The sequence below is a fragment of the Ischnura elegans genome, chromosome 9 (assembly GCF_921293095.1).
Source record: "Ischnura elegans chromosome 9, ioIscEleg1.1, whole genome shotgun sequence".
Classification (NCBI taxonomy): domain Eukaryota; kingdom Metazoa; phylum Arthropoda; class Insecta; order Odonata; family Coenagrionidae; genus Ischnura; species Ischnura elegans.
In genome coordinates, this window is record NC_060254.1 from 69,950,764 (window position 1) to 69,964,061 (window position 13,298).

Sequence of the window (13,298 nt, forward strand, 5' to 3'; positions counted from 1 at the left end):
AAGTGTTTCTGTAAACTAAGTGAAGAGAAAAATGACTTGCAAAACAAATAAATTACACACGTTATGCTTTTCTGGGACATTCTTGCAGCGTCTTTCTGAGTTGGAACGCAGACTTCAAAAACAGTATTTCTAAAAGAAATACGCGCGCAAACCCACAAATGCTCCCAACCTGCGACCCGCGCCAACTCCAATAAACAAGCGAGGATTGATAAATAAAAAAAAGACATACTTAATGCGCTTAATGCACTGACTCAAATTGATTCAAATCGACATATTTTGTGAGGCAGAAGACGGGAGTTTTTGAACATGAGGAATATCTGAATTTTTTCTTACCCTTTCTCACGTAGCCTGCTGTAGTTTGCCCCGGATTTCCATAAAGTAATGGCAATATTGTAGAAATGTATTTTTTATTCAAGCTACGCGTTTATCGCTTAAGTTTTTTTCTTACCTGCCATATTTTATTACAAATTATTTTAAAGGGAATGTATGCCATCGTCCTCTCCGCTGAGGGAATTGATCGGTATATTAGATTTTTCTTTCGTCTTGTATTTGTAGGAAGAAGCCTGTTAATGATGCGCTGTAGTGAAGATATTTGGAATGGGAACTTGATGTATAATTTCATTCAATTGCGCTCCAGCGTCATAACCCTACCACCATTACCCTTCCGCCTCTCAGAGGATAGTTTCAATGACTCATTGGTAGGGTATTCAGCATATATCGTCAAAATTGCTGCATCATCGCGTTAAAATTTTCAAAAGCGTCTCTTAATGTGTGCGAGGGATAACTGCACGCCATTAAAGGTAGAATGGTAGACTAGGCAAGCCTGCCGAAGAAACAGCTGATTTTATTCGCCTTGTGGCCTGTTAGCGCCATAGCCACTGGCACTGTTACCAAGCCAAATGTCGGTGACTTCAGGCAAGTCTAAAGGCAGTGTGGAGTAGCAAGGTTTCATGTGTTGACTGGAGGACGACGACCGACATTATAAGGCATAATTATCTTCGCAGATACTTTTTTATATTCAGCATTCGACTCTATATCATTTAGTGAGTCATTGGTAAGCTAGTGTGTTCTACGTAAATTTCAGATTTTAGTTGTTCATATTACTGATTGTACTGCTAAATACCCATGGTGTTTTCCTGATGATTGATAAGATTCATTTCAAATGTCCTTAATGAAGTATTACATATTTCCCGCTGGGATTCCTGGAAATTTTGTGATTAATATGAACCAATTTCAAATAACGACGTGTCAAGCACGCGTTACCTTCTTAGGCTTGGATTCCCAGCTTAAGATTGCTGTTTAATTTATCACAGTCAATATTGAATACATGCATTGGATTTTCTCACACCGGCATCGGCATGGAACGCTTGAGATAAGGAAATACGGGTATAGAAGCATATTGAAACCACTTATTTCGCATTCGCGTCTGTTGATGGCAATTTTTATAATGCCGAAAAATAATTTCAGAATATGACCAGGTAACTTTCATGGATAGTTATTTCCAAACTTTTTGCTCCACTGCTGTTTCCCTAAATTTTATCCTTTAGAATATGTTTGTCCTAATAATATCATTGTCCTTTTTCGACTCCCAAGTTCAGTATTGTCTGTCAAGTTTGTGTCTTCTGCATTAAATTACTTCCAACATATTTTTTTCCAAATATATTCTTACCCAGCCAGCACATTATAATTATACTTAAGTCATTGAGATCAAGTGAAATGAAAAAATAAGGAAGGCACTGTTAAGTAAGCAAATTAGCCTTTTTTATGGGTTTTCTACGTCCAGATGTCATTATACGTCCATAATTTGAAAATCATTCATATTTTATAAAATGATGTTGAACTACGGTAGTAAAGACTGGTATACATGGTGAATGATCACGTGATCATTCACACAATAAGCAAAATAGAACATGTTCTAATTTTCATTGAATGATCATGCACATGACAGCTCATCTGCAAATTTTTCCGTTATACATGGCAAATGATATAATTCGCATGATAATTCACCGTGTATAGCGGCCTAAAGAAACAAACATGTTTCCACGTGAATAGCAACATAGGATATAAAAATGCTGGAAAGAAAACTCTGATATTATTAATTTGTACATCAGGTTATTTGAACAAAAATTTAAATTCATAGATATCCGATTGTACGGACCTTGAATGGATTCAGTTTGTTTCATGCGCGCAGCATCTAAGTTTATCGTGTATAATTAAATTTTAAATTGGTACCTATGATTCTCTCCCTCATCAGACAATGGTTGATGATCCGTGGTCAACAAGTTCGATTCTTCCCATTCTTATATTTCTTTCTTTCTGCCATGAGGAAAAAGTATATTATACTTTGCATATTTACCAGCAAGTTGTGTGTAGTTGTTAATTTTTTTTTCTATTCCCATGAAAATCTTTTATCAGTTTATCAGCTCTTATTAAGACTCACTGAATTCCACCGGTAGGCTTTAAGTTCATGTCTGGCAGAGCTCTTAGCAGCGTAGGATGTGTAGTACGCTGTTCTGCCTCCTTTGGCACTCAACTATCAGAAGTGACTTTAGTTAATCTGAAGATGTATGATGGCATTCCTCTCCTATTCTTCCCTAGAATCTTATTCTTGCCTTACATAAGTCCCTCAGCTTACAATGAGGTGCTTATCAAGTTTTTCAGTGAAAGACACCATAAGAAACAGATAACTTTCTTACTTTGTTAAATCTGGATAATAATTCCTTTTGATAATTTTTCTTCTAATACTTCTATCCTCCACTTTTTATGTCACTTGATGGTTTAATATAATATATTCTCTTAGTACAAAAGAATATGTGAGCATTTTATTGCTCTTTACCATATTTATCAAACCTCCTTTATTGAGAGAATATAGCTCGTGTATCAGTATGTTGTCGGAAATAATTTGATATTTTTAGCTTAAACACCAGGGTTTTCATGCTATGTATTTTTAAACCCGAAGTCTGCATTATCATTCGTAATCAACTTCTAATGTTTGACTTCAAGCCTCTCGAATACCTTTTAGCTGTCATTTGAAATACAATGAGATATTGCAAGATTAGCATAAAATATTCTAATTGTATTCTGAAACTAAAGGAGCATTTCAGAAAATGCATCGTGCTTTCTCATGTTGGTTTAGGGTCATTGTCAAAAATGAAAAAAATGTTACATAGAATGTCTTTTAGTGTAAAACCTTTGCTCAAATTAAGGTTGTTAATAAGTGGTGTTGCTTAACTAAGAGCTAAGTTTCGATATAAAGGCCTGGTTAAATGGTACATTAACACGTTCAAGTCAGTGTCTGTTTGCATGAATGACTTATTTTGTGGAATGGAATGAAACATGTACAAATGCAAGAACCAAATTACAACAGGTTTTATTTTCCGTTCATGTGTTCTTACAAGTTGGTTGGTTACACAGTGCATTTTCGTGTTCATTCCCGCATTCATGCATTTAGACATTAACTCGTACATGTTAATGTATAGTGTAACCAGACCTTAACAGAGTTTAAGACTCGTGGTTGGTATAATTTTCTCGTGGGTCTCAAGGGTTGGTATAATTTTCCTGCTGAATTTTATGGAAACTATCTGCTGTATCCAATTCTGTCAATTAATGACAATAGGAATCGCATTTTCAATTTTCGGCCTTATTCATGTATTGGACTTCTTACTATGACCCGTTAACTTATAGTAATCAAGAAAAAAACTTAGCTATGAGTGAGTCTTGAACTCATATGACTGATCAGTATGTTGATTAGCCCCATTACTTCATCTACTCAATCTTTGCACTACTTAAGGGGCCTGAGCACTGCAAAGAAGTTTGGAGCAACATTTTCAGTAGATAGCTGATGTCAAGGAAATATGAAGGCACTTTTCCACGAATTTATTAATCCTTACTAAGTGTTTCAGATGTTTGGTCATCATCAAGTATTCTGCAGGTTGAAATGCATTTTTGGAATTAATAAATTTGTGGAAAAGTGTCATCTTGTTTCCTTAACATCAAGATTTCTTAGCACTGTATCATGCCTGCCACAGTTAATTTTATGAGCACTTTTCTCATGAATCAAGGCCTGTGGAAGACTAAGCTTTGACTCTCAGTCTTCATTACCGAACACATATCAGGAATTAATTGTGCCATCGGAACCCTCAACATCAATCTTGTTGTATGCCTTTGTTACCACCCTTAATGGGCAAGTGGTCTCTGCATTGGCATAAATAATCAAAGGTTTTCTTTCTTGTCTTGGTGAATTTTGTTATCATTGCTAGTTATAGGAATTTGATTTTGTGTTTCTCTACTGACCCCCAGAAGTTGCATGAGATTTGAAACTCAATAGCTCCATTGGCAAAAAGATACTGCTTTTTGCTATTGTTATACAGGCAATGGTTTCGTAACTGTGTATATTGATAGAATTGAAACTATGAAGATAAGTGTGTCCCTGTGAGTCCTCATTTTTATCAATATTTTCAGAGTTTATTTAAATAGAGTTTCAGCTCTACTATATGATTCATTTGTGTTCCAATTTGGTTGGATTATTTGTGTGTGATAGCATGGATGAATAATAGGGTGGTTTCCTATAATTTTTTTATTGCCTAAATCGAAAGATTATTACTCATGAAGTACATATTTCACGCTTTTAAATTTTTAAATGACGATGCATATCTATTTTTTGCGATTAAATGAAAAGTGAAAATTTTCAAGCCCGCGAAAACGTGACGGCTAAGTATGAATGCTGGGAAAAGCCTGTGTGACGTCTGGCTGCAGCTATTTGAGGCCACCTGGGTGTGAGGCTATGAAAGCCGCTGAGATGCAGGCTGCTTGCTGCCTAACATGGCGGTAGCGTAGGGTACCCTGCTAGCAGGTAGCACTTGGCTTAAATAAAGATAATTAATACCCTATCAAACGAAGGAAACTTTCCGACCATAGGCAGTTTTAATAAGTGATTATTAACACACTCAATGCGGGTGCCTTGAATTCAAGGCATCCCGCGCTAGCCTAGGACGCGGATGCCTTGAATACAAGGCATCGGTCCCGTTAGGTTTCTCGGCCCGCCATCTGCCTCCGCGTCTTCTACTAGACCCTGCAATTGTGCCCAGCGTCTCAGTGTGTCTTCTCCTGTGACCGGATACAAGTCGTTTGCTTGCAGCAGATTTTTTGCCTTCTTTTTCTTATAATATATTTATTATAATTTTATTATAATATTTAATATTTTCTTAATTAATAGTGCAAATGTTAATAGTTTTGAACCATGTATGATTGTATACGATTGAGGAAGACATAATATCTGACATTATTGCAAAATATTTTTTCCGCGTGGCGGTGTGTTATGATAAATTTTCTCAGCATTGAGTGTGTTAAGAGATGTTTCCCTGAGCTCTGTGCCTCATGCATGCATTGGTAATCTCAAACAATGTAAAACTCCTATCTAATCATATAGAATCTAGGTCCTTGTGACGTCACATGGAGTGGCATTGCATGGGTGCCAATCTGGCCTTTTTCAAGTGAGGTTAAAATTGACCATTAACATTCGTCTAAACTGGGATTTCTAAAACCAAATAATTTGTATATTTTGAATACACTATATAATGGTGGGTAACGAATTACAATCAATGCCTTTCATTTTCTTTGATGAAGGAAACTACCCTATTGAGACATCTTTTAGGTCATCATCTATATTGGTTCTTTGAAGAAGATATGCTGGCATTCCAGTCTGCATCTTGAGGTCACATAGTGTTTCAGGGTTTGGATTTTCTCGATCATCCTCTAACATCTATTTCATACTCAATTTCTTGGCACCCACTAAATTGGAAAAAATGTGGTTTGGTGGTTCTTGGATTGCTCAACCTATTGACCAGGGCTTGGCTTTTCATGTTCACCTACTAATGTGTATTACATTCTTAATTACTAGATCTGATGAGTAAATCCCTCTTCTAATGCTCGAATGGTTTTACCACTTTTGGTGAGGATTATGATTGATGTTATGAATCAATGGCATGCCCTTAGAGTGGTTTATATTTAATGGTTCAGTTACATAGTTTTTATCCTAAGGATTCTTTGCATTTGGATGAGTTCAGTTGGATTTCAATGGTGTTTTTCAAAAATCCTTTGTGGAAAATATTTTTAGCTCTCCATAGCTGTCTTTAAGTATGTATGACATGATCACTCTGGTTTTAGGTCTGGGTGGATGTCAAAATTCCAGCGGGCAAACATAATAGCAGTTTTGTACCAGGAATATTTGCATTTTTGATTATTGAAAAATGTTTTGAAGCTCAGTAAATAAACTTTATAGTAAATTTATTATTGATTTTGGCCACTCTAATTTTAATTTTTAACTCATGAACTTGATTTTTCCGATTCAGTTTTAAAAGAGGCCAGCTTGGAAACTACACCATGGTTGATCCTACTTTTCTTATGTTAAAAGAAATATATTCCCTCTAATATGAGGAAAGCACATTTTAATCTCTTTCATTTTTATGAGTTCATATAGTAATAGAAAATACCAAGGTCAAATTAAAGTATGATTCAGGAAAATATCATTCAGTTGGTTTTTTGAAGGTGATGGAATCTCAAGGCAATAAAGATTTATAGTTTCTGAATTAAAGTGTACAGCTCTTTTTCCTGGTCTAACTATGATTGCCGTGAATGATCGGAGTGCTTTAACATGGTGCCGTGAAAGATTGGATTGCCCATAGATTAACATCAGTATTCATTAGAAAAATATCAGTTCCTGGGACAAAATGTTAACCATTGCTATATGGGAATCACCGCTGGCTCAAATGTTATGTTTTATTGTGTACATAATTTATTGCTCCTGGTATTGATAATTATGTTCTGTCTATGGGTTATAGCATCTTGATAAATTTAAGTGTTATTCCTAGCCTGTATTTTCAATACATGATTACTAAGCTGAGGTTTTTTAATGTATTTATTTTTCTTTTGATTAAAATTACTCGGTTGTGTATTGTTTGTGACAGATTATTTGTTGTCATTGAAACACTTCTTCAATTTCATATTTGCTTTAAAATACATGTTGCCACTCATTAAAGTACATCTGAAAAGAAAAATGAGCCAAATCCTCAGCTTAATATTTATGTATATGTTAACTAAACTTGGTGTTTTGTGTTTGAAAAATATTTAATAATTTTGCTGATTTTGTGCATTTTTATTTTGTGGGGAAATGAGACTTGAATTTTTCAAGCATGTAGTTAAAATTCTATGTAGCTATATGGGCTAGTTGGATCATCGTAGGAGACTTATTTTATAGCATGGCCAGCATAAATGGCCATTAGTAGAGATTGTTATTTTCTGATTTGGGCTGGTCTTTCGATCAAATATTTACAATATATTACCTACTGTGGCGTAACTTTCTCAAACTGGAGGTTTCTTAACATTACGCCCTGTTAATAACGAAGCTTCCCTATCACAGCTGACAGCAAATGAGAAATCTCCGCATGCAAAAAAGTATTAATTTGTATGTTGAGCTACCAAGTATGCATAGTCCATTGTACCTAGCCAACTAGCCAATTTACTTGAGTTAATCAAGATAGCTGGAAACTACAAGGAGCAGAAGAGGCCTGTAAACAGTTCTACTCTGTTAAAAAAAAAACATGTATTTATAATCATACTTAATTACGCAGTCTCCCAAGTAAGTGGATGCAGAAAAAAAGGGCGAGACAGATATAGTAGCTGCAGGGGAGGGAAAATTGGTTGACACAATTCTTAATCCTTTAGCCGTGGGAGTACATGATTTTTAGCTACCAGCCGGTATGGGATAGAACCAAGAAATATTTTTCCCTCTCGCTTGGCCAAGTGTCTCGCTAGGAGTGAACCCTTATAATCCAGGGCAACCCTTCTCTCTTTCTTACCTACGAATGGGCCTACATTTCGGCACTTGTAGTAAGCATATTAGCAGCTAGGAGCGGGAAGGAAACAAAATGAAATGGTGAGTACGATAGGAAATGCCGGGAGGAACCCCCTGCCATGAGGGATGACCGGGAAGAGCATTATACCCTCTTTCTAAACTGACGGCGGCTGGGTGGTAGAGAGCAAATAGCCAATCAGAAGCACTGCCCCTTTCACTTCACCGTTCCCCTGCATTCCCTTCCCTTTTCCCCTCCATCCAGGCGACGGGTGTTGCCAGTCCTTGTAAATAACTGTACTTTTGGGGGCGGTGGAATAATGCTGTGCGACCTCCACAGATTCTGTTTGGCAACACTAAACTGGAGAGCGATCTGCACTGCATGGAAGTCAGAGAGAGACTGCAGCCTCCTACACACTTTCTCTTGTCACTCTTCCGTGATTGGCTAGAAGAGTGGGTGGGTCTCAAATGTGCTCAAGGTCAGCCGCCGTCAGTTCGGAAAATGGGTATAGTGAGTCCTACAGTGAGGGAAAGTGCACATGGTCTCCACTCTGGCGGCAATAAAAATTTTGGGAAACTGCCTAAGGTAGTCAATCAATGGTCAAACTTGTGAAACCATTTTTCCCGCAGTCAGCATAAAAAACGTTTTCAAACGTTCCCACAGTCTAAGGGTTAAGTGGGGTTGAAGATTCGTTTGGGAAATTAACTGTTTGGATTAATATAAAGTATTCAAGTCCCCAAATACCTTGTCATATGTTCGTGGTATAATGTCAGTCCATGCATTTTTACATTCATAATTGTTTGTTACAGCATGCATATTGGATTCTTTAGTGGTTCAGTTGGATACATAGGAAACTGAATAAGCTTAGATGTGACTGCAGAAAGATATGTGTATAGTCCATGGCTACATTGAATTTTTTCTACATGTAAATGTTTGTTTGTGTGCATTGGTGAAGGAATAACTTTAAAATTTTGTGGGTTTAGCATGCTCATGTATATTTTCCTGGAGCTGTATATGTACAAATTCAGCTTTTTTAGTCACAATAAATTTAAAAATATTTTTGAAGGGTCTTCTTGCATGCAGTTAGATTTTCTTATTGTGTGATGATCTTTGAACATGACCCTTGTTTGATTGAGTGTGCACCCATTAGATCGCACCTGGTGAAATGTTATGTTTAGGATGTAACCTTGATGTGATTACGCAAGTATGTGTTGCTATGAATTTCAGAAGTTAAATTATCTATGACCTTAGTAGAAAATCTCTACGATTGGCTAGATGAACAGGGGTTTCAAATCTGAAGATCTTAAATCTTAGTCTGAATTCATGTCATTTTCATAATAAAGAATTCATGATATTAATTCTAGGCTACAACATAATTGAGACTAGAAATTACTTGTCTTTGGCAAGATTTTTGAGGCATCGAAAAATTTTCCATAATCTTTGCGAATCAACTCTTCTCTTACCTTGTGCATATACTCCAAAAGTACTTGGGTTTATTAATATTTTTTTCCTTTTCAATCCAAAATTTATCTCAAGCCCTATTATTGAAGTTTGTTGTGTTTATGTATTTTTCTCCATATAAAAACAGGATTCATTACTATCATTAATGTTTTTGTCTCCTCAATTAAATATGTATGTAAAAATAGAAATGAGACCATAAAAACTAATGCCTAATAGAACAACTTGTGCCACTCTTTGCATATTTCAGAAGACTATTAGATCTGCTCACAGCCTGAAAGGAGTCAATGAATTCTGTCTAAGTGCTAATTCTGAATCCATAACTTTATTTAATATGTAATTGATTTCATTTTTCATAGCATTCAGACTTCCCAAGTCTTCCAGATTTACAATAGCCTTATCAGAGGAGTTTTTTTCAATCTTGTGCTATTGTAAGTGGAGGACAATGCGAATCACATCAAGGTGATTTTTAATGAAATAGCCGAGTTAGTCTTTGTTTCATTATGTGGTCTTGGATTTAATTGAAGTACCTTCCATTTTTCTCCTGTTTTTTTCTTTCATTTCTTGTTACTTTCATCCATGCATTCTCTAATGTTTTGCATCTCATATTTTATCTTTTAGCTTGAGGTTTCATTTTTCACTTCAATGGAGCTTCAAATGTATAGTATTTGCGCTTACGTAGGCTCCGACCTACTGGAAGTTGTGGAGAAAGCGTTCTTCTTAGGTGAGTTTGCATGCATTAACAAGTATGGTAACTCTTGGAAATAAAAATTGCTGATAGAGGCCGGATTTTACATATACAGTAAAACCTCTTTACATCGTAATTGAAGGGACCAAAATTTGGGCATTATGATGTATGGAGGTTCACTATAGAGAGGTTTTAGTGATAGGCACCATTTTTTCATATCATTCAGAAATGAAAGGCACTACTGTCTATAAAACATTACATTATATGTATGTTTTTAAACAAACATGCATGGATTAGTGAACATATATTTATTACCTATATATGTACATAATAATTACAGAAAGCGTGTGCTATCACCTGATTTTTACTACGATTTGAGAGAAAATTATGAGATCTCTCTTAATTCAACAGTCATTTAAAATTATTAGGATAGTTAGATACCATTGTTCTTATTTACTGTTTGGTAAGCTCTCTTATGGAACAAAATGGCCAAAACTAATGATTAACGTGAAAATTACAGCATATTAAAGGTATATAAGAAATAAATAATAAGGGTGAAACATTTATCACTGAAAATGCCATTCCATGTACATAATCGCGGCTGCATTAATGGTGTCTAGTTGTCTCGGTTTGATTTGAAGAGGTAGTTAGGCCGTCTCGGGGGTATCTCCTTGGTATGATAAGTGAAGGTTTTACGATATAAAGAGGTTCACTACAAAGAGGTTTTCCTATAAATTTACATGTTAATCTGACGGGACCATAGGGATGGTATGATGTATGGAGGTTTATGATGTAAAGAGGTTCACTACATAGAGGTTTTACTGTATTTATATACTAAATATGCTTATGCATGTGGAAGAGCTTGAAGAATGTTTTGGTGGTATAAATTTCTAAAATACCTTGGGCGTGATCTGGAAAGGCCAGCAGCACTCACAGTAAGGAATTTATTTTATTTTTCATAGGCCAGAAAAAATCATTAAAAGAAGTTGTGGTAAGTATTTTTACCATCTTCCGGTAAGTATTTTAACACTTTGAGCGCTGGTCGCTAATTTAAAAGTCCTACAGAAAAATCCAGCCATTTTTTCTAACTTTGTACATTTTTTTGAAACATTAGCATCAACTATACTTCTATATTTATAACAATGTGTACTTCAATAAAAATGAACTTTGCTCTTATTTATGAATGAGTTGAATAAAATTAATTGCTAACTTTGAAATATATAATTTCACGATGAAAACCTATTTTTTTTTAATGAAAAAGTTGTAACAAATGATGCACAGCCATATAATGCGTAAAAAGTTTTAATTATGGTCAATTTTAACTACCTATTTAAGCCAATGAAATCAGAAAAAAAGTATTGTTTTACGAAATATCATTTAAATTAGATGATTTAATTTTTCGTTGTATGGTACACCTGAAAGCATGGGGGTACAAAAAAAAACCCACTTTACACAGGCTGCTCTGAAATGACGTGTCTTTCCTCATGGCTGTCCCTATCTTTTTTTCCCTTTTTCGTCCGAAAATTTGCACTTTTTTTGCAATTTTTTCCTTCTGGAATACTTTCACGTTTACTCTGGAACTCACCACCGAACTCTGGAATTCTTTCAAGAAAATGTTTCCCTGATAATTGTGTTAGCTGGAGATCTGGATTGTAGTTGCTATCATCATCACTACTTTCCACCCAGTCACAGTAAAGTTCTTCCAAAATATCTCGATCACGAATTGTACCATCTGCCTTGCTGAACAAAATGATAAATACTCAATAGATTCTCACAAGTTGACACACCAGCACTCCAAGTGAGGAAGAATAAGCCCAGGATTTTGCAGAAAAATGTACGCAATGCCAGCCAGGGTGGACCGGAATATATGTCCGAGCGGGGGGCCTCATCACACAAAGTGCTGATGAAAATCTCAAGTATGATTTCACGCATACACGGGATTATTTGCACACAGAGTGATAAAGCAAATCACACCACTACCACATACTCCAGGCTCACAAAGCACACTGCTGTAAAAACCTAAGCGTCCTCTCGCCGAAGGCCAAGGAAACCCGGATGACAAAAAGGGTCACTGTACCCTCAATGAACAGTCCATTCCACAAAAGAATTTTCACACCCTAAGTAGGAATGGTTATTCTTGGTGGGCAAAGATAAAAGGGACGAGCAGACCAATATCCCGATATGCTGCACTTATCTCTTGGGGCAATAGCAAAACGTAACACTTGCCGCCGGAAGGGTAGGGGTGCGACCCAATGTTGCCAGTAGTTACAGAGGACTTTTCGTCCTCAAGGCAATAAGTGAACACTTTTTCCAGCGAGCAGTTGGTTTTTGAAATTAAAGAACTGATAAGTAGGAAACTGGAAAAGTAGCACAGGTAAAATATTACTGCTTAATACAAAGCCAATAAATTAGAAAGACGTAATATTAGGTCCATGGCAATCTTCAGTAAGATTAACAGGACATAAAATTACGTCCGTGGCACGCTAAGTGATAAGTAAGTCTTTTGAAAAATAGAATATTTTCTTGTATGCCTTAGCTTTTGTCATCTTTTTAATTCTGGTACAAAGTAGCCTCCCCAATCATGGGTACCTACTAACATTTAAAGATTATAGAATGAACTATTGCAACATTTAGTGTTGATGAAGTTACTTAAGGGTTTCAATACTTTTATGTACTGTAAATTGCCTTCAAGTAACTGTGTACATGTTTATGTGCTTTTTTCATTGAAGTTGCAAATATGTATTTTATTACAAAAGTAGGTTCATAAAATCTAGACAAATAGATCAGATATTACTAACGGTTATTTATTGCCTATAAATATATATGCAAAAATGCATACTTATAAAGTCTGTAGGGGTCGCTCATAAATTGGGCCCACTTCTCAATAAAAGGCAAAGGCACTCTTTCTGAGCTTTAGCCCATGGACCAATCAGCTTGCTATTGGTGCAAAAATGCAACTTTTAGCATTAGTATGAAAAATGATCTTCTTCTTCATCTCATTCAGGCAAAATATTTCATTGGTGCACTTCATTGTTTTTTTATAGAAAGAACGGCATCTTTGCATAACAAATATCTTTTTAAAATTAAATTTCACCCATTCTTTGATTTTTTAAATGGCTGAAAGGTAGATTTCCATTTCTGATATGTAGAAAATTACATAAATATCAAAGTTATGTACGCTAAATGGGAAAATATTTCCAGAATGTTAGTTGTACTGAACTCGGGGATGCCAAGCATTCAAAGTTCTTAACCCATTCCCAGTGGAATCTGTCAAGTGGTGGGATGTTGAAGTGAATAAAATA

The 13,298-nt window shown here is 35.7% G+C and overlaps 2 protein-coding genes across 3 annotated transcripts in view; one reads left to right on the forward strand and one right to left on the reverse strand.

Annotated features, from left to right (window-relative positions):
* The window catches only part of LOC124165307 (DNA ligase 1), a 46,104-nt gene extending 45,911 nt beyond the window's left edge, over nt 1-193 (reverse strand). For both annotated transcript variants that reach the window (XM_046542660.1, XM_046542659.1), the window contains exon 1: nt 61-193. In XM_046542660.1, the coding sequence (XP_046398616.1) occupies nt 61-80 (20 nt within the window). In that variant the 5' untranslated portion in view covers nt 81-193. The remainder of the gene's footprint in view (nt 1-60) is intronic.
* A 468-nt stretch (nt 194-661) lies between these two features.
* The window catches only part of LOC124165458 (RCC1 and BTB domain-containing protein 2-like), a 34,968-nt gene continuing 22,331 nt past the window's right edge, over nt 662-13,298 (forward strand). The window contains exons 1-2 of the mRNA XM_046542891.1: nt 662-1,054; nt 9,930-10,032. Of these exons, the coding sequence (XP_046398847.1) occupies nt 9,954-10,032 (79 nt within the window). The 5' untranslated portion in view covers nt 662-1,054; nt 9,930-9,953. The remainder of the gene's footprint in view (nt 1,055-9,929; nt 10,033-13,298) is intronic.